At 44.5% G+C, this 26,520-nt stretch overlaps 1 protein-coding gene and 1 long non-coding RNA gene across 3 annotated transcripts; both read right to left on the bottom strand.

Moving 5' to 3' along the window:
- Nucleotides 1-613: 613 nt before the first annotated feature.
- Nucleotides 614-9,591, bottom strand: LOC135298443 (uncharacterized). Of its 2 annotated transcripts, XR_010360417.1 has the most exons (4): nt 8,766-9,591; nt 4,495-8,667; nt 4,182-4,409; nt 614-2,702 (listed from the first exon to the last, which is right to left on the bottom strand). It is a non-coding gene; the product is annotated as an uncharacterized LOC135298443 (long non-coding RNA). The 2 variants fall into 2 exon arrangements; XR_010360416.1 differs by having other exon boundaries at nt 614-4,409.
- Nucleotides 9,592-12,671: 3,080 nt separating this feature from the next.
- Nucleotides 12,672-26,159, bottom strand: LOC135298432 (RNA polymerase II elongation factor ELL2-like). The gene is made up of 11 exons (XM_064415990.1): nt 26,133-26,159; nt 24,694-24,760; nt 23,025-23,129; nt 22,034-22,287; nt 20,065-20,189; nt 19,842-19,932; nt 18,280-18,547; nt 17,285-17,538; nt 16,605-16,729; nt 16,103-16,193; nt 12,672-13,248 (listed from the first exon to the last, which is right to left on the bottom strand). Exons 4-11 carry the CDS (start codon nt 22,217-22,219, stop codon nt 13,063-13,065), a joined length of 1,326 nt encoding a protein of 441 aa, XP_064272060.1. The 5' UTR covers nt 22,220-22,287; nt 23,025-23,129; nt 24,694-24,760; nt 26,133-26,159; the 3' UTR covers nt 12,672-13,062.
- Nucleotides 26,160-26,520: the final 361 nt, after the last annotated feature.

The raw sequence follows: 26,520 nt of genomic DNA, 5'->3' as shown, positions 1-26,520 counted from the left end.
TCTAGCAGAATGGCAAAACCTCTCATGTCTTTACTGTTCTTAGTACCAGACAGTAGTTACAAGATTTTCCAAGTCTGTGTAGATGATATAACTATACTTAACTGGGGCCTCTTTGTGATCACATGTCAATTGGATAAGCTAAAAACCCACCAAAGTACAAAGCAAAAGGTCATCTTACTGTGGCTTGTTCTGTTTGCTTTGGTTAGCAGTCAGATCAGAACTTTGGCTAGTGGAATGGCCATTTTGAAACACATATCTCTATTCAAATCAATAAATTATAACAAGAGTACTCTCCAGCTTCTCATATTCAAGTATTTTTACAACTCTTAAATTGAGTTGCCTTTGTCCACAGTAATGGGTTTTTATTGCTTATACAATTCAAAGTGTGTGTCACCTTGGTCCAGAAAATGCTATGGACTCCTCAGTAAAAAAAAAATTGAATTATTAAGAAGCAGAAGCTCCTTCTTCCTTCTCTTCCTTCTCTTCCTTCTCTTCCTTCTCTTCCTTCTCTTCTTTCTCTTCCTTTCTTTTTCTGTTTCTTTTTATCCTAACCAAACTGAAACCACTGGCCAGAGGAAAACAAATTTTAAAAATGGAATAGTAACAGAAATGGTTGATGTAGAAGGCCTTTATTTCCCTTTCATGCATGAAAAGCATGATAAATACCACAAGCATATGTTTTGCAGCACACTCAATTGTTGTCTTCATGGACTCTCATTCTATTCCTTTGGTTGTATCTTTCAGAACACCTTGAGACTAATTATTATAAGTAAATATTACAATATGTGAATTTCCTCTGTAATAGAGGGTTTCTCTATAAGTTTTCACACTGCAGCACAATAAATGCATTTTAAAAATGCCATGGAGGAATGAGGTCAGCTGTCAATATATTATGAAGAGAGTGAATTCTATGCACAGGTCTTACTGCATTAATTAAGATAACACAGGGATATGATTGTAAACTCTTTAGATACATGCTGCCTTCTATCAGCTGTCATCTGAGAAACTGGTTGGTAGATTATCCTGAACATAATGTCAAGGTTTTTAATCAAAACATTTTCCCTATTCAGAAGAAAATCATATAATGGCATTAGCAAAAGTAGTTGAATTAGATCTGTAGAGAGAAGGATGTTGTAGAAAAGGGTTGGGAAAAAGGTAATAACAGGCCTAGCAAGTGGAGGTACAGGAACAATGGATTGAATTATAGCACAGAAGGCAAGCTGTTCTCTTTAATCAGTAGTGGGTGACCCTCTGTAAAACCTCCTGTGTCCAGTACAATTTAAAACTCAGAAACCACCTCGTGTGTCTGAGACTTTCCCAGTGGAGAAAAAACCCTATATTCTTGGCTACCACAACAACAGAGTTGTTTTGACAGGCTCAGCAGGCTCAGAGTGTGGCTCTGCAGAACGCCTGGGTGCACAGGGTGCTTTGCCCACAAAAGCTGAGGGAGAGGCTGGGGAAACACGAGGCAGAGTGCTGAATGGGTATGGCAGAGCCAGACTGTACAGGTGTGGATGTTTATGGGTGTTCATGCAAAAGAAAAGGGATTCCTGGAATGGCAAACATGCTGGAAGCACTGTGTGTTAACTCCTGGCTGGCTCAGTGCTGGTCCCTGAGGGGTGCTGGAAAGGATTCCAGACTTGGAGACCTTTGATCTGTCTCAGTCCAAGGTGACTGACTTGTACCAGCTCCCTACAGAGAGCAAAAGGCTGAAAGCCTGGCTGGTGTGTTCAGCAGCAGATGGAGGCTACAAATGTCTTCTCTATCACTAGGAAGGAGTGTTCCTCTGCTTTGTCCAAATGCAACTGATATAAGAGTTCTCATGGTTCTCTGTCACTGGACAGAACTGCAAACTTTCGTTTCAGCACGTACATGCAGCCTGATTTTTATTTTATTTTATTTTATTTTATTTTATTTTATTTTATTTTATTTTATTTTATTTTATTTTATTTTATTTTATTTTATTTTATTTTATTGTCAATAGCAGCATTCAGGACTGGCTTTATGATTTCTGACTGAGGACCCTAAGTAAGTTTCCAGAATTGGAAGTGTTCAAACCACATCTCCTCTAGCCCATGCACAGAGGGAGAGAAATCGAGTGTGTCCTGCCCACAGTGCAATTTTAACTAGAAATCCTTTTCTCCATGGGTAGTATGGACTCCCAGAGCAGGTATTCAAAGCTCATGCTTGCTGAGGTTAACCTGAACATTTGCACAGGAAGGAATAAAGCTACTGCCAAGTGGTTTGTGGAAAGCCCACCAGAACATGGTGAGATTGTTCTGCTGTCCTTGTGCTGAAGACCTTTGTGTTCCAGGCACAGGAATTGTAATTTCAGCTGACTGGAAACACAAGACAGTGGCTCGTGGCATGTGAGTGGCTGTTTAGCAATGCAGCCTGCTGTAAGCACTTCAGGTCTCTCTTCCAGACTCTGCACTCTTGTGGTACCAAATCCTGCCCAAGGAAAGTGCAGCAGCACTCAAACTGCAGTGTGGGGGTGTCTGGGGCTGCCTGTGCTCCAGAATTTCAGCTGTGCTCTCAGTGCTTGATAGGAGACAGAAACCCTGGGGGCTCAGAGACACTCAGCTTGTCCCTCAGGTGATGTGGAACAGAATATTCCTAGGGATAATGTCAAGCTGGAGAGGAAACATTTCTGTCAGCTCTTTCCATGCCCCAAAGAAGCCACATATCCCCATTCTTCCACACTGCAAGCAAGGAGAAAAGAGCCAAAACATGTAAGATCATCAAACTGGTTTAGCTGCAGAATGAGAAGGAGATAGATAAGACACATTATCATTTCTATTTTAAAAAGTTTGAAGAGTTTGCAAAGTTAGGGTGTGGGGTGACACCTGGAAAAAGAAATCCTGATCCCTTCTGTTTTTCCCACACCACTTAGGTGACTGGAAGTGGTCAGCACCACTGAGTTTGTCATATTCCATAGAGCAATAGTTGGAAATTTTGTTTAAATCTGAAGCTAGCTCAGAATGTTTAATTTGAGAAAGTGTGTTTTGTGGTCACTTATAGTATTTTAGTGCTTTTTACATAAACAGCTTCCTCAGTTTTAAAATGAACTTGCCCAGATACCAAAAACGTTGTCTTCTCCTGTGATATGTGAGGATGCAGTTCTTGTTCTAAACTTCAGTTCCTGCCAGCAATGCTTTTACAGCCAGCTGACATGGCACACATCTGCCCTTCTATAGCATTTATCCTTAAAAAACCCTCCAAGAAATCTCTGGAGGAATTTATTACTGAATAATAATGGTTTCTGAAGAGAGGGAGTGGAGGTATAATTAGAAGTGGAAACACTTGAAGCAAGATCTCTAGAATCTACTGTTTCCTACTGTAATCTCACTTAGGAAAGCATCTGAAGTGTGTGCTTGAATCTTAGTAACTACACAAGCAATAAACACATTTCCTAAGAAAGAAGGATTGGCTCATGTACTGAAAATGTGGTGAATATTTTGAAGAACCATGTTCTATATTAGATCAGTGACAGAAATTATGGTAATATGACAACTCTGCTTTACAGACTCTTTCTTTCCCTGTCAGTCTATGACTTTCATTATATTATCTTTTTGTCTTTCACCTGTTTCTTCAAATTGCATGGGTTACTCCTAGGACATAGAAGAATCTTATTAGGCACGGAGAAAAGCCTTGTCACAAAGAAAAAGGTGCTGCTCTTTTAAAACATTGGTCTGGAAAAAGATGATATAGACTGATGGAATTATTTTCTAAGCTCTCCATTGTCTTATTTATGTACACATCATTTTTATATCTATTGTTTGTTGGCTCCTTAAGTTACAGTAATTTCTTTAAGACATTCCTTAAGATGGATGTACTGTGAAATGTATATAAAATAGTTTTCCAAAGTGGATAACAAAATGTCCAAATATTGTTTCAAGTAAACAGTAAAATATCTAAAAGCCATGCCATAAATGCTGCATTAAAAGTGAGTTTTCTTCAAACCTTTTGGCATAAAACCATCACAACATCCTGCCAGGAAAAAAAAAAAAAAAAGGAATAATTAAACCTGATTTGAAGCATCATAGGAGACAGAGCTGGGAGCTGGGTAGAAATTCTCTGTCCAACCAATTTCCTGTAACTCCACAATACAATTATGTGTGACAAAAAGGATTATTCCCTGGACCAGGTGTATTTGGTAGCGTATGGTGAGGTCTGAATACCTGCCATAAAATTGCTGCTTTTGGCCAGTTTCTGTTGCAGTAGATATTCCCAAATATGGAATATCCAGAAGATTGAAGGTGCCTTCCAATTTCCCCAGTGGCTGGTGATGCTGTCTAGCACACTAGCCTTGCTGAAAGGTGTTTGCTTGGTTTTAACAAGGAGATTCTCCAGGAGCTTTGGTGAGAAAGATACTGGTTGTTTTCTTCTCTTCTGGTTTATTCTTTCTCCTGTAGATAAGAAACGAACAGTGTTTTTGTGTGTCTTCAGATAAGTTGATGGGGCAGAGTGGGCATTTTAGGGCCACACACACACCCTAGAGATTTGTAAACAAGAACATGTGTGACAACTGTATGATAGAATGACATCTTTCTTTTCACATGGTCTGCTTTCCCTTCCTGTGTGAACTGCAGTCTTCACTGTATTTGCTTTTTTGCTTTGTTCTGAATGTCACCACCTACCACGAGCACTCCTTGGGTGTCAGCCTACGGGGTCATGCAATTAAGCTGTAACTGAGCAGCTGCACATCCATGGGAGGCTGTAGGGATACTCTGAAAATGTATCAGAGCAAACCAATGGACAGTTGTTTCCCTTGACTGGAAATTGCTGCGCATTGATTTGAGCAATAATCCATGCCATGACACATATCAAGGATATTGGAGCTGTTGCCAGTCATTAAAAAGCTCCAGATTCCTGTAGGATTATTTTATATACCATATGAGAATACAGAGAAGTAATATTACATCACTTTTTGTTAAAATTTCCCATGAAAATCAGACCATTGTTCTTCTTGTCTGGGCTTTTTTAAAGGATGACTAGTTTTGTAAAAAAAAAAAAAAAAGTATTTCCCCCACATATAAAACTAATTTCAGTGGAACGTTTTTTCAATTATTGATACACTTGAATGGTGTTACACTGGATTTGCATGGATTTAAATTAAATCAGAAACCTTCCAAAACACAACTCATTGACTTTGCCTTCAGAGCTTGCTTTAAAGGTGTTGACATTGGCCTATAGGAAGGTAAAGAATTATGGTTAAATTAATGATGTAGTGATAAATTTTTATTTCCCCTTCAGTATTTTTAATAATCTGAAAACTTTTAATGGCTATTTTGTGAGCTACCCATTAGTGATGTGAAATAAACTAGTCCTAGTCCAAATTTACAGAAATAAGCACAGTTATTTCAACAAATAAACAGGAAATAAGTTTGTACTGTTAGCAGCAAATCCAGCCTTGTGAAGCAAAATGTTTCTCCAGGACATTTCCAGGTGGCCATAATCAGTGGCAAATTTGTTTTGGTGTTTGAAAAACCAACATCTCAGTAATTCAAGTATTTGTCAAGTACAGCTCAATAGAGAAACTCAACATAGAGATAAAAAGTACAGCACTTGCATTAGGTATTTTTTTTTGTCTGAGAATAGTTTATTCATTGCTGAAGGTTTCCATTTATAAATTTAGCAAGTTAGGTAAAAAACCCAACAATAATAGTACAGTACAAATGGAGAATTTTTATTCAGGGGAAATTGCATTTGCATGTAACGAAAAACAACACCTCACCAAAAAAATCTGCATGGTTTAGGATGAATTGGGTAAAATCAACTAGCAATGGAAACATGAATTTTCTGCAGGGGAAAAAAAAGTAGTTTTATTTTGATAAATATTTTGATAAAATGAAGGCAATCTGAATTTCACTTCTTGCAGCTCCCCCAGGCTTTCATTGCAGAGCCTGCCAGCTGAAGGGAATGGTGTTTTCCTAGGACCAGAATATTTTCTCTGCAAGTGTGTCTGCAGAGATGCAGGAGCAATCTGAGGCTCCACTTCCATGGCTGTGTCATTTACCCATGAGAACAGACTCTTACCAGGGAGAATTGCCAAGGCTTGCTCCTTCATTGCTGCAGGCACCTGCAGAAATGGTAGTGCAGTGCAAGGAATGCTCTGATCCCTGCAATACAGAGCCACTCTCACAAGAAAATAGCTCCAGTGAACAAGGACAAGTGGAAGGAAGGGCTTGACAATCCTGACCTACCAATCTCAGAAAGAATCAATCTGATTGTGAAATCCAGCGTGCAAAATTGGCACAAATATCAGCTCACATCTTTAAAAAGTCTTCATAACATGCAAATCCCAATTAGTCCTCACTGAGGAAAAGGCAAAGCTAAAATATATTTGCCTACATTTTTAATTATTATTATTAAATTTACAGAACTTATGCTGACCAGCATATATTTCCTGTGAAGTGTGCAGATTATCTACATGCACACACTGAGGGAGGATTTTTCCCAAGGAATTATATAAAGTTTTATTGTCTGAAAACAGATGTAGTTATCTCTTACACTACTGAGTCGTTTCAAAGGAGCAAGCAACATAGATTAGGTGACTTTTTAGACCCCTAGCACAGGCACAGGAAAGGGACACCTCTCTGAAGTCATGGATCATACCAGCACATAATTTCACTTGCTTGAAAGCCCGAAGCCAAGGTCAAGATACACCAGTGTTATTCAAACCTTATTAACAACAACGTTGAAAACACTTTGCCAGGACTCTGCTTCAAAATATTTCCAGCATATTTCTGCCTAGAACATCTTCCTCTGTCCCATTTGTCTGTTTAACACACTCTGCTCATTTCTTTCCCATCAGACCCTGAGAAGCCTTTCCCATTCCTGTTGTATCAGTACCTGGACATCACCTTCTATGCAACTTAAAGATTTTAATAATAATAGTATATAATATAATATAATATAATATAATATAATATAATATAATATAATTATTATATTGTAATATTATGCATTTTTTAATAGTAATAGTGTGTCCTTTTCTGCAGGCCTACCTTCTCCTACCTTTGGTGACTAGTTAGCAAAATATTATCTGTTATCAGCCCATCTTCTTGTCTTAATTAAGCTTGCAGGGAGGTTTTATTCCTCTGCCTGTGATGATCTTTGGTGCCCTAAATTTAATTTCTTTTCATAATCCCTACAGGAGCAAGCAGCACAGAGGAGTTTTAAATAATAAAGTGTTGGAACCTTGGAAGCAACAAGAACTTGGCAGAAACACCCATGGGATAAGATAAATTATCGTGTTTAAAAACAAACAAGCAGGCACTATAAGCCTCAGTAGGGCTGTGAGCAGTGCTGGCTTTCCATTGCAGAGCCTTGCTGGCTTTTAGAAGAGGGATGAGGGGTGCAAAGGCAGCAGTAAAAGCCATGTGGTGGCTTCTGTCTGTTCCCTTCCTTCCTTCTCAGCAATCCAAGTCACCAGGTGCTGCAGAGCACCCTGCAGCAGCCCCTCCTGCAGGGACAGGCACAGGCAGCAGAAAGCTGCTTTTCCTTGGAGTCAGGCTCAGAATTCTTTGTGCGGGAGCCCTGAACTAGCCTGTAGAACCAAGTGGTCAGGGAAGAGACACTAGAAATCCATCCCGGTTTCTGATGTCAAGCTTGATTCTTTCATCTGCAAAGCAGGATGGAATATCATTTCAAAATCTGCAAAGCTGTTGCTTTGGAATGATGTCTTCACATCTGCCTTTGGATGGGGAACTTAGTAAATAAATCTGAAGGCAGAACTGAAAAATGGGAGTCCCTAACCACTCTCAGCTTTGCCACTGTACTTCAGCAGTGCAAAACACTTAGAAAATATCACTTATAGATATGGTTTATTGCACTTAGAAATATGGCTTATACAATGTGAATTTTGTCCTGGTGTTCAGGGTCACAACACTGAATTTTACTTAAATATTTCAGTTACTCTTGTATCCCTCTTCTTTTACCCAAAGGCATTCACTGAACCAAGGTGGTGTCACATTTTTAGCATTGCCCTTTAGAAGCTGAATGAACTTTAAAAGCAGCTTTTTATTTTCTCACTGAAACTAAATAGGCTACATCCTGAAATTTTAGACCATTTAAAATTGGCTGATAGATAAACCTTTTATTTATTACTTATATATTAGTTATTTATATTGTATTGTAAACTGTGTGAGTATGACTTTAGTAAAAAACTGCATTCCTATCATAGAATTATTTCTCAAGCTCAGGAACAGACTCACAGCAGAAGAAAGCCTTAGGGTCTATCAGGTAACACAACCAAATTTAAAAGCAAACATCAGCTTCTCTAGAAGTGAGGTGCATGACTGCCTTTGAGAGAAAGATCATCCTACACTCACAGCGAGATGTTCTCTTTATTTTTGGTAATTGACAGTAAAAAGAAGTGCTGGAGTACCTGGTGGCATGAAATAAGGGGCTGACAGTGGGAGGAGGGAACAGTGGTTGTTTACTGGGGCTAGAAACGCTCGTACGAGGTGCAAACCTCATCCAGCAGCAGGAATCCTTGCTACATGAACAAGATTTACTGCCAGACTCCATCTGTGCCTTCCCACCAAACAAGGTCACTCAGTCAGATCCTAGGAAGCCTAATGAGCAAAGCTGCCAAGTCTCTGCAGTGATAATGGAGGCTTGCTCTGACTTACGCCTCAGGCACTTGCAATGTTTTTAGTACTGGAAAACAAAATAGGGTAGAGGAAAAAAGGTCATAATTTTTATCAAACCAGTCCCCCTTGAGAAATATCAGTGTGCGTGCCTGTGCATGAACATACCTGGGTATTTTTTCTTTCTTTTCCTGGTGATTTGCAGTTTACTTTACTCTTGAGGCACTCCTTCATCTTGGCCTTCATCTTGGCCATTCATCTCACATCTGCACCTTGGTTATGGAAACATCACTGTGGTGGTACCATGCCCCTTCCTTACAAAAGGCTGTATCAACAGCTTGTGTGGTGGCTCCAGAGCTGAGGGAGAGGCTTTAGCCATGGATTTTTGATGTTCATCAATTTTCTGCCTGGAGTTTCTGTGATGCAGTCTGGTCAACTTACAGGAAATATTGTGGTAGGGGACAAAAATAAATTTAGAGCATTGCACAGGCCCAGAAAAAAAAGTCTCTGCTAAGAACTTTTAGTATTCACAGCTGATTTGTTCCTGTAGACAAGCTGATAGTTAAACCAAAACAACTGAACCGCAAGTACCCTGAATCCCTTGTTTTGTCTAGAATCTATTCGTGTTTATCTGTATTCCTTGGGTAAAGCAACATCCACCCATGGGCCAGCACTTTAGCTTGGATGACAATGCAGACAAAATTGCTGCCCCTTCCTGCTGCTGTAGCTGACTCCAAATCATGAGAAATGTGCCAACTCTGCCAAAGACAGGCAGACCTGGTGAGATAAAAAGAGCCAGTCTGCTGAAAAGGAGACCAAATGAATGTTTTCTAATGCCCCCTTTTCATCCTTTCCCCAGGCAAGACAGAGCAATGTCCTTCCTCCCTGTCACCGATGGTGACCCAGGCACGGGATGCAGCGCAGGGACAGAGCCCGCCGCTGCTCTCAGTGCCCTGCCCTGCCCTCCCTGCCTGCCTTGCCCGCCGAGTCCTGCTGTAACCTGCCCTTCCCTGCCGTGCCGTGCGGAGCCCGGCCAGCCCCAGGAGCCGCCCCGCCAAGCTGTGGTGCCTGGTGAACAGCCCCCGCGTCCGCTCCGTGCGCTGGGACAGCCGGGCCCAGGGGCTGCTCGTCGACCGCTCCCTCTCTGAGCGGGAGCTGCTCAGCCCGGGTCCCGCCCGCGGGGGCGGTGGCACTGGGGCGGGTCCGGTGCCGCGCCCCTTCAGGGCCGCGCAGTTCCGCAGCTTCGTCCACCAGCTCTACCGCTACAGCTTCCGCAAGGTGCCGGGCTGGCTCGGCACGGCTGCGCCGGGCGATGCCGGGGGCTGGCTGCACTACAGCAGCCCCTGCTTCCGCCGCGACCGCCCCGACCTCCTGCTCCGCGTCAGGCGCCGGAGCGCGGCCGACAGGCGGCGGCCGGCGGCGGGCCGGGAGGGCCGCAGGCACCCGCCCTGCGGCTCCCGGCAGCTCCCCGGGGCGCGGCCGCTGCCGGACGGGCGGGACCGGTGCAGGCGCTTCCAGTCGCTGCCCCGGGAGCGGCCGCTGCTCGCCCGGTGCCCGCCCTGCGGCTTCCTGCTGCTGCACAGGGACCAGCCAGTGCCGGCCCGGCGGGAGGGGCCGAGCCGCTTCCAGGAGCTCTACGGGGAACGGCCACCGCCCGCCCAGCGGGAGGTGCTCAGGGTCCAGCCCTGCAGCTTCCAGCAGCTCCACAGGGAGCAGCAGCCCCCAGCCTTCAACCCACGAGGCAGGAAAAGAGTTGTAGCCTTGTTTTTCCAAAACGTAATGAAAAGTGACGTTTGAAGTATTTTTCCACAAGGCTCTGTCATTCTCAGCCAGAAATTGTCAAGCCTATTAGGAAGAGGAACCTAGAAGGCCAAAAAATTCTCTGCCTGTTTTTTTTCCTGCATGCTTCCTGTGATGTTTGATCCAAGGCAGCAATAGAGATCTGTGTCCTAGAGCCACATTGTGGAGCCTGACCAATATGTTTGGATTCTTGCAGCCACCCCAGGCACTTTAGCGTCCAGCACTCCAGCTGGCAGTGCTGGTTGTGCAGCATTGACAGTGTCCAGCTCCACACAGAACACACCTGGGGAAGAGCAGTCACCAGTGGATCTTGGCTTTGCCATTGAGCAAATGATCCGGGAGATCCCTGCCTGAAAGGTCTCTCTCTGCACAGGTAACTCCATTGGAGGGGAAAGTAAGAGGCTGAGCTGAGAGCTTACATGGAGAAGAAGAGAAACTGTATCCCTGATATGATTCCAAGAAAATACCAAATGATCTTGAGTTTTCTTTCTTTCCATTGTTCTTTCAAGGGCAATATTAATGTTGTGCCTAAGTCTTCTGGAGGCGAGCCTGTGAACCAGGCTGCAGCAGAGGAAGCCTCATCTGGCACTGAGAGGAACAGTTTGCCAGAGCCTGAGGAGCTTGGTAAGGACAGAGCCCCCATTGGTTTAGAGAGGTGTGAGATGGCTGCTCTGAGCCTGCCTCTGGCAGCAAGGGAGATGAGCAGAGTTGAGTTCCTGTCTGCAGGGCTGGTGCTGCCTGGTGCCTTTAGTTCAAATCCTGCACTGCCACAGCCTCCCCGAGCCCTGCCCTCCACGCTTCTCCAGAGGCTCTGACACTGAGTCCACTGCTGTGGCAAGAGAGCAGGGAATAAAGCTGACCTTGTGGCAGTTGTGTCACCAAGCTGGGTGTCCCAGTTTGGTTCATAACTCAGCTCCCAGCAGCTTCAGCTTCGGCCACTTCAGTGAGGACTGAGGTCTCTCTGTCACTGAGACTGTCTGTGTTTCAAGCTCAAGCCTTTGCTGAGACTTTATCAGGATACTTAAATGCTTTACACAATTCAGTTTTGAACACTTGGAAGGATCCCTGTTCTTTAAAGAGCAGGCTTCAAATTGCCAAGTGAGAGTTTGCCTTTCGGGCCATCTTTGACAGTCCCTCATAGAAGGACAATTGGTGCTCAAGGAACACGTGCACAAGGGCCAATATTGACTCAGTGTTTCCTTTGCTTCCCAGATCCTGTGTGATTGACCTCTGCAGGAGGGCTGCCCTGTGTGGCAGGAAGAGACAGAGGGAGAGGCTGTGACCATCGGGCAGGTAGAATTCCTCTGTCTCTAGTTATATTTATAGATGCGCATAGTTATGTTTATTTATCTAGGTAGTTGTATTTATAGATTTATGTAATTATATTTATCTATATAGGTAGAGATCTGTACAGTTAATTTTTTTTTTGTTTTAGATGTATATCGTTATAGCTTTAGATGTGTTGGTGTAGTTATAGATGTGCACAGTTGCACTTATACCTGTGTATAGTTACATTTATATATATACATTTGTAAATGCATATTTATATTTGTATATATATACAAATTTGTATATATTTGTATATTTGAGCCAGGCAAAAATGGACCCAAGTCTCAGGGTTTAGGAGGTGACATTTCTTGAACTTGGCTTGAAGGAGAACAGAAGGGCAACAACGGCTCAGGTGTTCAATCACAAAACACCCCAAGGGCTCTCACATACAGGGACTCAATATCGTTGTCTTGGGGACAATGGAGGAATTTGTAGAATACTCTGCAAGGAAGAAAGGGGCATTCCCAGCCACCTTTGAGTGTTCCCAAATATTATCCTCCCTCAGACAATTTCATATCCTTTCCCAAGAGAAGATTATGGTCTTGTTGCTAACATGTCCTCTTTTTCAGCTGAATAAATAAATGGCAGGAAATTTAGGAAAAGAACTAGACATCAAAGTCCCCATTGGTCTGTGCAGGAATCAACATCTGTGTCTCTCTAGAAAGACAGGTTGTGACTGACTAGTTTGGAGAAATCTACAAAACTGATAGCGATCCTGAAGGGACACTTGAACGGAATTTCTCTTTTTAAACCAATTGATGTACCTTGCCTCCAACGCTTTTCCATGTCTTTTACAAAACCCTTACAGAGATCTGGATCTTCCCCGGCTCATGACAAGGTGAGGCCATGATCTGCCAGCAGTCCTGGGAGCTGCTTCAGCTGACAGCTTAGAGCAGCCCATGGGCACTCCTCTGCAACCCTCCACAACAAGGTCATTTGGGGTGGAGGTTGTCCTCTACCCTTTCCATCCCTTAAGGCAAAGATTTTAAATTAACAAGTAAATCAGAAAACAGGCTTATTCTTGTCATAAAGAAATTCCATTTGCTACAATATTTTCTTAATATGTGCACAATTTTATAATAAAGGTACTGGGCTTCCATTCTCTACTGATAAGTTTCATTCAGTGGACAGAGCTAAGTCTTGAAGAGAAGAATTGACCAGAAGAAAGACTCTCCAAATATGATAAAACTGATGATAAGAGAAGGAGTTAACAATAATGCAACTTTTTTATTGCTAAAGTTCAATACTAAAGTCTCTAATCGTAGACTAACTAATCCTACATTTTTAACAAATAATCATCTCCTTATTACTAACTTGAAGAAACCTAAAAAGCTAATCATCTTTTAAAATAAAACAGCTGGAGCTCATAGATGATCCTTTGCTGAAGCAGAAGACTGGTGCCAGGACTCCAGGACTTGCTGCTTGCCAAATTCAGATACTCATTGCTGAATGTGGGACAGCTTTTTGTGGAGCTACTGCTCCTGTGGCACCTGCTCTTCATCTCGGAGTAGCTGGGGCTACCCTATGAAGGAGAAATCAAAAGAAAATCAGTGCATGCCAACACTTCTGCAGAGTTTAGAATTGCCTGACCTTTGCTACAAAATAGCCTTGAGGCACACTCAGCTAGTCCAGTCTGGCTTTATTCATGTAAAACAGAAAATATACACTGAGTTTATCTTTTGAGCTATTTTTCTCTGTGAGCACCACTCTTGAGGGAACATGGCAAACTGAGGCAGTTATAATGCAGACCAAAAAACAAACTCTAGACAAGTCAGAAACTACAACAACAAAAACCCAAAGCGCGTCAGCTCCTCAGGAGGGCAAAACTCATTAATGCTCAAAGCCACCGATGGGAGTCAAACCTTCTTCATTCCCTTCTCCCTCAAATCAACAGGTGTGAGGTTTATCAAGCTCATGATACAAATCCAAGATGAAGTGGCAATGAGAATAATAGATGCCACTTCCCAGCACTCTCACACCAATGCTTCTGCTCCTCTAGGCCTTAAGGTCTGGTTCTTATTGGATGAAAAAAACTCCCTCCACATCAGGCAGTTTTTCCTTCAATTCCTTCAAACCACCCTGAGATTAATATTTACAAGCAGTAAATTGCTAACAAGTTGAAATTCAGTAGCAGGACAGACAACAACTTGTGCCAAGGATGCATGCCAGGCCTGATACACCTCAGTAGTATGCAGGATAGTTTTGAAAAGAAAACCACAGATGCCTTTCCACATTTTGGGTGGTCCCGGAGCAATGTGAGCCGGGGCCCTGCCGCGCCTGCTCCAAAGGCCGCAGCTGCCCCAGAGCCCCAGAGCTGCAGGAGGCCTGGCTGCCCCTGCCAACACCACTGCCCTGACACAAGCTGTGAGCAATTTCCAGGGCTTTAGACCACACACACACTTCTCCCTCCCCTCCTGCAAATGCCATGAGGGGATGCAGCAGCACTGCTGCAGCTGAGCCTGTGCAGCTGCACTGCAGGAAGGGAGGGCCCGTCCGGGCCTCACCCACCTCGGTGTTCATCTCTGCACTTCCCCCCACCTGGCCCATCTCCTCCTTTACCTTTCTAGCTCCCTAGTTCACATTTACTTGTAAACAACATCTGTAGTATTAACTCTGAAATATGGTCTTGGTTGCACCAAAATTCGGGCAGAGGCTTCTCTTAATAATCAAATTTTACTCCATCATTGTCCACTCTGGAGTTGGGAAAAGCAGCACATTAATACCTTCATTGAAATCCAAGGGACACTACTGCTTCAGCCTCCCCAGCTCTCTTCACATCTTTTTGGACATGCTAGTCCTCTACACAACTGCTGGCATTCTAGAACTCCAACATTTGTCTTTTTCTTGAACCTAAAGGGTGCAGGGGAAATGGAGCCCAGACTTGGAGACAGGGTGCTGGCTTTGACATCCCATTCTACAGGGATGGCTTTGACATCCCCATAGAATGGAATGTTAAAGCCAGCACCCAGGAAGAAGAGTGGCCACCAGCTGCTGCCTGGATGTAACTGGGCTACTGCTCAGTTCTCTGCTTCTTGCTCCTGACAGGACTGATAAAGCCAGAAGCCCAAGGCCGTATCTGCAACAACAACAAAATAATTCATTCTTCTATGATCACAATCAGGTTTTGCTCTCCATTCTAAAAAAGCAGCATCTGTGAATTGGCAAAGTTTTAAAATGCACTATTTTTAATTAAAAATAACTGTCAAACCTGGAAGACCTGCAGGTAAATATCTGCTCTTCTGCATTCCTACTTTCTCATCTTAGCACTTAGCAAGACCTTCTCCAAGTCTACTGCTAAAAGGCTTTGGGAAGTAGACGCTCCCTTCAGCAGCTCCAGCAAAGCTTCCCCAAAATGGGGATGCCAGGTAACTTTTGTCTAGGTCCCAATTACTGCTTGCACACACCAGGAAAAGACTCAGCTTTTGCTATCAAACACCCACATAATTTATTACAGAGGAACCTGGCTGTTTTGGAGTTTTATGCATTAAAAACAAGATTAATGCTTCACTATTACAACCCATGAGTACAGGATGTTGTGGTTGGTTGTGAATTCTCATCAGGATGAACACAGACACCAGTCACATGTCCAGAAACTTTTGTGCATTTAGGTACAGCTGTCTTAAATCCAGCAGGCTCACCCACTCCGCAGACTCAAAAGCTGTTGGCTAACAAGCCTTTAAACTTGTACAAGAGAGTTTCACAAGTGGTTACCAAGGAGCCCTTGCTGTTGCTCAGGGCCCTTCAGTCATCTCTCAGCTCCTCCCAAGGAGCTTCTCAAAGGTGCTGCCTCACGAGCCACAACACACGGCCACAAGCTCCCCACAGGCACAGCAAACCTCAGGGCCGGGGATGGAGTAGAACAGGACAGCCGTGCTGTGCCCAGGCAGAGGGAGGGAGGAGAGAAATTAAGGCAGAGGAGGGAGTGAGGGAATAGCACCATTCTGTAGGTGCTGTGTTTTGTCCAGCCATGTGGATAGTGCAGAGCTGGGGTCAACAATGAGAGTGACAGAGAGACAGAGGGAGAAGATAGCAAGAGGGTTCCATCTGCCCCAGCCTGGTGCAGCCTCTTATGCACAGGAGATTTCTCATGCAGTTCTGTCACACAAGCAGAGCCAGCCATTTGAGCCCTTCTCCAGGGAATGAGTTGAGGGTGGGGACTGAGCTCAAGTCTCCAGGCAGAGCAGAAAGTTGGATCAGGACAATGCTGCTCCACCCCTGCTGGATCCTCTCTTCTTATCATAACCTTGAGGTCACAGCAGTGTGTGGCAAAACATGCCTAGGCCTGATCCTGCACATTCCCATCACAGCTTCTACATCACCAGCAAGTCTGCTAAAATTTACTATACAATGCAGAATATTAAAAATGCACAAAATACCTGAGCAGGTCTTGCTGGAGCATCTGTCTCAGAAGGCCTTGGAGACGTTGCTTGGCTGCTGCTGGTGGGGTTCTGAGATGGAGCTGATTTTCTGTATGGATGGTCCAAGAGTTCATGTTACAAAGCCTAAATATCAACTGTCATAGTTCTTTCCTTGCAGGGAAAACAGACCTTCAGTGTCAGGACTCAAGGAAAAAACATGAAGCAGAGTTGAGGGAACTTTAGGCAGGACATCAGGAAAACATTCATGGCCCAGAGGGTGCTTGAGCACTGCAACAGGCTCCCCAGGCCAGTGGTCACTGCAGCAAGGGCTCAAGAACAGTTTGGACAACTCTCTTGGGCACAGGGTGTGATTCTCGTGGTGTCTGTGCAGGGCCAGGAGTTGGATTCCATGACCCTGATGGGCCTCTGCTGGTGCAGCATATTCTAAGAATCTAGGCTTCATTTCCCAGGGCTTTTTTTCTAAAAAGGCTCTTTTCCTTCCCCAAGAGACTGAACTTACCTAGAAAGTATTGACTTCAAACTCTTTCTTTCGATTTTACTGTAGCCAGGCCAATCACTCTGAAGGGTTTGAAACAGATGTTCCTTCAGACTAAAGGAATTCTCCTTTGCATTCACGTTGGCTACCTACAGGCAGACGTTTAGGAAAACAAATCTTCATTATACCTATATGCAAACTATAGAAATCTAAAGGAGCTACTTCAGCTGGGATGGCAGAACATGGCTCTCATTATGTTGTGAATGTCTGCAGCGTGAAAAAGCCCTGCCACTACCCTGGGCAAACACAGCAACAAACTTTGCAGGTTCAGGGAATGAGTTCTTAAAAGTCACTGTGGGATCAACTAAAACTGTATCGACGTTGAATTTGAGTCCTTTGCCTAGGCTCCAAAACTATTTTCTTAGCTAAAGAGGAAATAATCCAATTTAATATAATAATGCTTGCATAATTCAGCAACAGCACCATTCAGGTGCATGGGGAATATTTAAAAAGGAAAGAAGGAGCTACTGCATCTTTCCATGGGTGTGCCTCTGATGAAAGCCTATCAGGAAGAAATACCAGTGGAACTTACCTTGAAGGAGTATTGGGAAAGTCTCTAATTTGAACAGGTGAGGAAGTAGTAAAATTATGAACAGCAGAACAGCATGATGGAAGAATTGGTAGTACAAGCTCCATGATCTCACCTGCTGAAGGATCTTTCCAAGGGAATCCTTGTCCTTTGGCCTGACTCCATCTCTCTGCAGCCGAGCAAGTAACTCTGGCTCCTTGTAATCCCTCAGAGCAAGCAGATGAATCACCCTGTCCCTGTAGGGTCGGCCGTAAACAGCAGCGCAGCCGCTCCAGTCGATGTCTGCAAGTCTCATAGGCACCATCCTCTTCTTCTCAGGCACAGGACCTGGATTGTTTTGTTGGGCTCCTCTGACCTCTGCTTCTTCTCCTAAAGTGAGGGAAAACCAGAAACAGAGAGTTCAAATTGCAGGTTTGCAGAAGGCAAGGTAGTTGATTCCAAAGGATGCACCAAGAATGTTGAACCTCCATTGGCTGGGCATTTACAAATATAAAAGAATCCAAATAGTAAAGCATTAAAAAGAAACAGTTAGTAAAATGCCTGGTAAAGGAGTGATACTGGATGGGAGGTTTTAATGAAAACTTCTTTTTATGCATGGTGCTTTTATATGATTTCCCCAGTTTGTAAGCTCAAGCGTTGGCTATGTCAAGAATGGCATGGACAGTGGGAATATGTGCACTCTCAGCAAGTTTGCCAGCACCAGAGGCATGGGATGCCATCCACAGGGACCAGGACAAGCTTGGGAATTGGGGCCCTGGGAACCTCATTGGTTTCAACTAGGCCAAGTGCAAAGTGCTGCATCTCTGGGGTTGGGACATGCCCTGGCACCGAGGCACGCCTGGGGATGAAGGTGGGGAGGACTTGGAGGTGCTGGTGGATGAGAGGCTGGATATGGGCATAAAAACATATAGATATCCAGTAAAAAAATGAAATGGAAGCATATCTGAAAGGAGTCCATCAGTTTAATACCCTTTGCACTTGGATTGTGTGACTCCTTTTCTGCCTGGGTCCTGAGCTCTCTGCTCTTCTCTTTGGCTTTGAGCATGGCAAGCATTTCATAAAAATCCAAAGGATGGGATTTTTTTACCCTCTCTCATTCTGTTTACTCACCTTTGGACTTGGGAGTCTTCCCCTGCACCCTGGCAGACACTGGGAATCCAGAATGTGTCAGAACCTTATTTTTCAGTTGTACTTCGGTGGAAGCGGAAATGGATCTGACACTTGGAGACATGTTCAAAATTGAACAGGATGTGGAAGGCAGGTCCAAGAAAGAAGGAGAGTGGCCACCAGCTGCTGGCTGGACATCACTGGGCTCTTGGTCAATCCTCTGCTTCTTGCCCATCACAGGACTGAGAAAGTCAGAATCCAGAGGCCGTTTCTGCAAAGATGATCCCGATTAGTTTTCCTCCCATTCTGAACAAACAGCATTTCTGAACTGGCGATGGTTGAAAACACACCTTTCTTACCTAAAACAGCCTTTCAAACAAGGAGTGCTGCAGCTAAATATGTTCTCTATTTCATCCCTACTTTCTCACCCCAGTATTCAGCAAGTCTTTCTCCTAGTCTGTAGCTCAAAGGCTTTGGGACAAAGACACTCCCTTCAGCACCTCTATCAAAGGCTTCCCCAAAATGGGGAGCTCAAGTTGGTTTTATCTTGCTCCCTGTTTCTCCTTAGACACACCAGGAAAACACTCAGCTCTTGCTGTCACACACCCACATGATTCCCTAAAGCAGCCCCAAGGAGCCACCGGTGTGGTGCCGATCACAGCGTGTCCAAAGCAGACATGATAACAACAGAGGGAAGGCCCAGTCTGGCTGCAGGTCTCATTCCTGCTGTTCTCCAGAGGAAACCCTGGATCACAGCCTCTTCACTACCGAGCAAACACTGCTCCTATCCATGCACATCAGCAGCTCAGAACAGGAGTGCCAGACACAGCTCTGTGCCTGCCTGCTGACAGAAATCCTGTGGGCAAGGAGGCAGGACTTAAGAGGATGCTGGGCCCTGCAACATTTCCTACTGTGGCTGGGAAAAGAGTAGGGAAAAACAGAGCTGTGTCCTCCCTCCTCTATTTAAAGAGTATTTTTAATCTTTAGGAAACTAACCTTTTCATGCAATGTTTTCCAAGATTCTTTCAAAAAGACCACGCTCTGATTTTAAGCCTAACAAGTCCGAGCTATTCCATGATGATTCAGAGTTCCCTCCTCTCACATGGGATAGTCTGAATCAAAATGGGAGCCTAAATGCTGCTTAGGACAGAAAAACAAGTTTCCTACAAATGCCTTACTACTGGAATTTGTCCTTATTCTAGACTTCCCTTAGATTTCTCTTCAAACAGTAGCACTGGCATGACCGTGCATGTTTTAAGTACTAGAGCTGCCATATCATCAAGAACCCTGCACAGACACAGCCAGGTACCAGAAACATGTCCACATCTTGTCCTTAGCAGAGTTTCCTACGCACCATGAGAAACAAGTCATGTGTGCAAGCTTGTTGCAGGCTTTGACATTGCAACCATCTGGAAAACTATACAGGAATCCCATTGGAAGTACACGCCTCAGGTTCATACAATATAAAGAGAGCACTACTGCTTCATATCACAGCTTGGACACCAGGAGCAAGTGGGATAAAACATCATTCATAGTAGAGAATGTTTAAAAAATTCACAAAATACCTGAGCAGTTCTGGGTGGAGTATCTCCTTCAGAAGGTCCCAGAGATGGTGACTGGCTGGTGCTGGTGGAATTCTGAGATGGAGTTGGTTTTCTGTAAGGATGGTCCAACATTTCAGGTTACAAAGCAAAACTATCAACAGTTATCGTTCTTTTCTCACAGGGAAAACAGACCTTCATTTCCCAGAGGGTTTTTTGAAATGGTTGTTGTCCTGACTGAACTTACTGAGAAAGGGTCACCTCCAATGTCTGTCTATCTCTTTCAGTGTAGCCAGGCCAATCTTCCTGGATGTCTTTAAAGAAATGTTCCTTCAGGCTGAAAGAATTCTCATTTGCATCCAGGTTGGCTACCTAAGGACAGACATTTAAAACATAAATGTTCATTTCACCTAAAGGCAGACTATAGATGTCAAACTGATACTGCAAAGCTAAAGCAAAGGTGAAAAGAAATCATGCACCAGTTTTCCTGGACTTTTGTTCAATGTGAAGAACAATGCAGCTGACATGTAAGAGGTAACAATATTAAAGAGGTGTGGTCCATTTGGGCTCTAGAAATTGGGAGGTAAATAAATGCCAAAGTGCTGCAAGCATGGAGGAAATGGATGCTATGAAAACCTCTCCCTGCAGCAGGGATCCAGGTTTTTTGGTCTTTAACACAGCTTTGAGAGTCAAAGTCCCCTATGCCACAGCTCTCAATCTTCACCATTTGAAATACAAGGAGAGGCCAGGCTTTTCCTTTCTGTTTCCTTATCTTTTGAGTAAGACCTGAAGAACATCATCTCCATGGGCAAATCCATATTTTTCCACCCTCAGGAACACATTGGCTACCCTCTTGTTTCACCCAGCTGCATTGCCATGGCAGAGCACAGCCTGGGCCTCTAACGGGGCATGCTTTCACCATCCCATGAAGCTCCACAGGATGCTGGCATTTGTCTCTGCAAACAGAACTGCTTTTCTTTCTCAAGTGCTTGCTCAGAGGAAACTACAGGTTCCTATGGAACACTTGTGGGAGATAACCTACCTAGAGCTACACTTCAACAGCTAAAAAGTAACCAAGATACCCAGAATCAGGAATTTACTTCTTAAAAGCACAACTAAGTCTGTGTTGGAAGAGAAGGAAGGCTGTGAGTGTAAGAGCTCAGCAAATTCACCCTACTGGTTTTTCATCTATACCCAAAAACAATGCCACCTGCTGCGAAGTTAAGAAAAATGTGAATAATAGTTTTCAGGATGAAGTGCTGTTCACACAGCCCTTTCAGAATGCAAACCAGTACCTTGAGGCAGTTCACACTGCAAACATGAAACTACTCCTTCAAAATCTCCTTAAACATTGACAAGAAGAAAAGGGAAAGGAGATTTTTCCACCTCTTACCTTCTAAGGAGCTGAGCTTTGAAATCCTATAATCCCTTCTTTCATAGCTAAAAAGGAAATATTGCTGCATGATATGCTATTTAATGATAGCATAATTCAGTAACAGCCTACATGGACGGGGAATATGGAAAAGGAAGGAAACAGCCACTGAATCCTTCCATAAATGTGAATTGTAGGAATGATAAAGAAATACCAGTGGAACTAAACAAACACCTGGAAAAGTTACTGAATAATAATAGGTGCCAAGGAATTTGAAGACTTGATACACAGGACAACAAAGAACCCCTGTGCTCAAAGTTGGGAACCATCTCTATCATGGAGGATTTTCCTGGAACACCCTCCCCTGGAAAGCAATCCCCACAGATCCCAGCAGCAGTCAAGTACCATCGAGTGGCCACCAAATCCCTTCAAGTGAAATACTGCCCTAGGCAGCTACCAAAATTCTCTCCTCTGAAACTTGTCCCAGGATTTTAAGGACCTCAACTAAGTGTTTCATCCAGTTGAGACTTTCACCCTCTGAAGTTCCTCCATGAAGCAGTTAAAGAGTCCAAGGAAAAGAGAGAGGATTACAAAAAGGCACGAGAAGCAAGCATGTTACAAAGAATTTATCATTGCCAGCCATTCTAGAAAAACAACAATGCCTCCCAAGTTTGGAAGGTTTCTTTCTTTCCTCACATGGGCTTGCCATTGGGGGGAACTGGGTAAAGCTGATGGAAAAATCTAAACCAGGAGCATTTCCCAAGCCTCTCATTAGTTTCTAATTGAAACCCTGAAGTAAGACAGCTGAGAGTTAGCATTGCTGGCAGCGACTCCAGGATCTCACCTCCTGAAGGATCTTTCCAAGAGATTCCTTGTCCTTTTGCACAACTCCCTCTCTTTCTAAGTGGGAAAGTAGCTCTGGCTTCTTGTAATTCTTGAGAGCCAGTAAATGAATCACCCTGTCTCTGATGGGTCGTTGGGAAACAGTCCTGGAAAGTCTCTGGAAGAATTTGGCAGGGTTCGTGGGCATCGTTCTCTTCCTCTCAGGCACAAGATCTGGAGAGCTGCATGGGGCTCTCCTGAGCTCTGGTATTTTCACTTCAGTAAAGGAAAAACAGAAAAAGAGTTGTCAAATGGGGGGTTGGGAGAAGGCAAGGAAGTTGATTCAAAAGGATGTACCGAGACTGCTGAAATTCTGTTTGTTCAGCATTGATAGATCAGTAAGAATCCAAACAGTAAAGCATTGGGAAGAAACAATCCTTAAAAATACCTGGTAAACGAATGATATTGGAGGGATGGTATTAATGAAAAATTACTTTTATGCATGGTGCTTTTGTATGATTTTCCCAGTTTGTAAGCTCAAGCAGTGAGCTATGTCAGGAATGGCATGGACAGTTGGATTAAATGCAAGCTTGGCAAGTTTGCCAACACCAGAGGCATGGGATGCCATCCAGAAGGACCAGGACAAGCTTGGGAAGTGGGGCCCTGGGAACCTCCTGCGATTCAACAAAGCCAAGTGCAAAGTGCTGCATCTTTGGGGTTGGGACATGCCCTGGCACTGAGACACGCTTGGGGATGAAGGTGGGGAGGACTTGCAGGTGCTGGTGGATGAGAGGCCAGGCATGAGCTGGCACCGTGTGCCGGCAGCCCAGAAAGGCAACCGTGTGCTGGGCTGCACCAGGGGAAGCGTGGCCAGCAGGTCGAGGGAGGGGATATGACACACCAGGCACTGCTTTGAAACCAGGAACTCGTGCTTGGTGTCTGATGGAGACTCTCTGAGTCCTGGTGAGACATCCGGGAGCTTTGTCTCTCCCATCACACACACACAGACTGACCTTTCTTTACACGCTCCTTCAATCTTTCAATGTAGGTCAAACTTTTAATGCCTTTCTCCACTTCCTGTTCTTTGGACCATGCCTCTCTGATATGTGCCTGCAAACCTAATGACACAAACATCACACACTTCAATTACTTAGAACAAGGTAAACATGCCAGTTATTGAGTGGGGGCACTGCTGGTGTTTTGAGAAGCTCAATCCGATGTAGGTACAGAGACTTCCCACAGCATTCAAGCAAAAGACCTCCCAAAATGATACCCCTGAATGACTTCTAATGAAAATTACCTGAAACCATAACCAAGCATCAGGATGAAAAGTAGGTAAGAGTTCTTCACCACAGGGTAGTCAGGCATTGGGACAGGCTCCCTTAGTGGGCTCAGGGCACCAAGTCCAGCAGAGCTCATGAAGCATTTGGACAAGGTCCACAGGTACCTGGTGGGATTCTTGGGGACAGAGCTGCACTTGCATGTCCTTGTGGATCCCTTCCAAATCACATATTCTCTGATTCTGTGACAAACACCAGTCCCAAACTGATACTGCATGGAGCACGTTGCAAAGGCACGCTCTACCCTATCAGCAACCAGAGCTGTCTCACCTGAGATTCTCTGTGCCAGCCCAAAGTAGAAGTGGCCCCAAGTTCCACAATCGTCTCACTACTGCCAGTCCTCAGACCCCAGTTACTGAATGTTAAATATTCCCTTAGGATTTATGTAGACCACCACCAAGAATCACACAAATCTTCATTCACATGTGAAACAGAATGTCCTGAATGAGGAATTCAGAAGTTTAGCGTTGTCTCTCCAAAAAGCCACCATGGTGCTGCCTCAAAATGCTCTGCACTAGGCTAAGGCAGAGCAAGAGCTGCATGTGCAGGGGCAGAGATGTCCCTGCAGGCAGGTGACTGCAGCCACAGCCAGGTGAGAGCCTGTTTTTCTCAGGGCAGCTGGCTGTACCTGGCTCAGCTCACTGCTGCAGGCAGCACCACGGAGTGCCTGCAAGGGGAATGTGCACCTGGTGTCTGCCTGGAGCCAGGCTCCTTGGGGAAACAGCACTCAGAACAGGTTAACAACAAATGGCAGCCCCTAAGCACATTGTGCTTTGTGGGAAGTGATGGAATCCACTGGGAAGATGACACCAATGCCTTCCTTCCAATTTCCTTGAAAAGAACCCAACACAGTAATATGATAACAGTGACTTATTAATGACCAAGACCAAAAAAATTAAATAAAGCATGGTTCTCCACAATGACTTTATGGAAATTCTCCATGCGACTTCCTCTCAGTCATTTTTTCTTTCAATTTGCAATTAATTCTTATGGATAGGCACAATGCCTAGGTACTCCAAAATCTAATTGTAAATCAAAAACATTAGCTACCAAAACTGTGAATTTAAGTGCATAAGGTGGTCCAAATCTTGACCTCCATGCTCCAAATTCCAGCCCATCAAGGAGTATGGGAACAAGGAAGGACTGGCAGGCTTTCTCAGGGGAAAACAAACCAGTGCCTGAATGAACTGACAAGAGACTGCAAGGCTGACCTGAGGCCAAACCACCTCCAGCTGAGAGCTCTGAACACAAGAGATTCCCTCTCCCAAAAATATGCTGCAAAAATGAATTGCCAAGGTGAAAATCTTACAGACATTGAGCAAAATATGAAAGGCAACCATACCTCCAAGTGGGTTATACAATTTGACATCCTGCACACTTCCATTGTGCGACACCTCGCTGGCATTTGGCTAAAAGGAAGAAGAAATTTTCTGTAAAATCTTCAGCCTACTCTCCATCACTGCTGATTAACTAAGCCCTTCATTTTAAACAAGAGCTGCACTTGCAAAGGTTTGCTGTTCCATCACTCAAAAGGGCTGCTTTGACACAGTTCTCCCTCTGAAAGCAACCAGCTACAAAAGTGCCCTGAGAGAGCGACCCTCACTTAGCCTCTAATGCAGCCAAGCCTTCAAGTAGCAGGTCATCCTTTCCCAATTGCTGGAATTTATAGGCACAGGCTTCCCCTGAAATCAAGTGCCTGAGTACAGTTGAACTGGTCAGTGCTCAGCTAACAATCCAGGTGAGAGTGGTTCACAAAAAGATTAAGAATTCAGAGCAGGACCCAACACTGGGATTTATCTGGCACTATGGAAGTACATCGTAGAGTCAGCTCCAAGAAGAATTTCATCTGCATGAGGTGAATTTCGACTCTCAAGAGGCATGAAAACCCTTTCTCTTTTCCTCAGCTCTAGATGCAATTCTTCATAGATGTGAAGAGGAAAGAGTTTCTCCTCGGTAAGTCAGATATACCAAATTTGGGTTACTTGGCTGATCTCATAATTTAGTACAGAAAGTGTCACATTCCAGTAGAACTTAAAAATCTCTAAAATGTTTTTCAGCCTAAGTACATTTTTTAACAAAAACAACTACTGCCATCCAACTGCTTCATTCTGAAGGCACAATTGGCTGAGATAAAATCTAAAAAGGTATGATAAATGGACTGGAAAATGTGGACTAATTAGCATGAGAAAGGAGACATCAATCCCAAATAGAGGATAGCATATTACTTAGTGGAATTGTACTTTAGAACCAATTAAGGTTAATTTCTATGTTTGCTAAAACTGTATCAAAGAGTGGAAAAGCTTTGAAAATGATGTGCATGTGGCTGGAGTTCTCCACTAGGCATCACAGCTGGGAATATACTAATACATCCTCCTAATACTAGAAAATACTGTCAGAGAGTTTCCTTTACCCTGACATGTTCGGTGAGTGCAGTACAACGTGGAACAATGAGAAATCCATGCATTTTGGCCAAGAGCCATGCCCAGGCATGAATTTCCCAAGTGTCCCAGCATGGAGAACATGTGACTTTCACTGGCACCTCCTCAGTGTCATCACTGAGTGCCACATCCACCAGAGAACCTCCCACATCCACTGGCACCTCCTGTGTGTCATCCCTGTGAGTGGTTCCCACCCGGGCAGCTGCCTCCAAGGGGCCCTGGAGCAGCCGTGGGGCCCCAGCCCTGCCCAACAGGTCCCGCGGGCTCAGCAGCACCTGACACCAACACCATGGCCAAGCCCCCACCCGCTGCCAGCCCGCAGAGCCCCACAGCTGCCCCTCACCTCTTGGTCCTGGGGCCTCTGGGTCACCCTGACGGGCACGGCAGTGCTGCTGGGGGCCCTGCGGGACGCAGCGCGCGCTGGGGCCCTGCGGAACACGCTGGATCCTGCCCAGGCCCGCAGCTCCGCCATCCCGCTCTGCCTCGGCTGCTCCCGCTGCCACAGACACTGATCCTGCTGCAAAGGCTGCAAAATGCAAAATCCTTCTTAGCAAAATGTGTTCCTGGATGTTTGGCCTTGGTGGCTTTCAAGGCTCATCAAGAAGAAGGGAGATCACCCCCATGAAACAAGAAGCAGCCACCAAGCTCAAAGGGATGGCCCGGCCTTTGAAAGGCAGGTTACTTGTTGGCTCAATTGCCTTGGTGAGGTGCAGGGCTTGACAGCTTTCAGT

Source organism: Passer domesticus, chromosome 4 (assembly GCF_036417665.1).
Source record: "Passer domesticus isolate bPasDom1 chromosome 4, bPasDom1.hap1, whole genome shotgun sequence".
NCBI classification, from domain to species: Eukaryota; Metazoa; Chordata; class Aves; order Passeriformes; family Passeridae; genus Passer; species Passer domesticus.
Note: the sequence above shows the minus strand (reverse complement) of the source record. Positions and strands in the feature narration are given on the sequence as shown.

Excerpts from the sequence above, each read along its gene's own strand:
- LOC135298432 (XM_064415990.1), bottom strand. The coding sequence starts at position 22,219 with ATGCCCACGAACCCTGCCAAATTCTTCCAGAGACTTTCCAGGACTGTT. Across the intron at positions 16,730-17,284 it reads TTGGAAAGATCCTTCAGCAG|GTAGCCAACGTGAATGCAAA; the intron begins GTGAGATCATGG and ends GTCTGCCTGTAG. Across the intron at positions 13,249-16,102 it reads CTCCAGCAAGACCTGCTCAG|GGTAGCCCCAGCTACTCCGA; the intron begins GTATTTTGTGCA and ends TCTCCTTCATAG.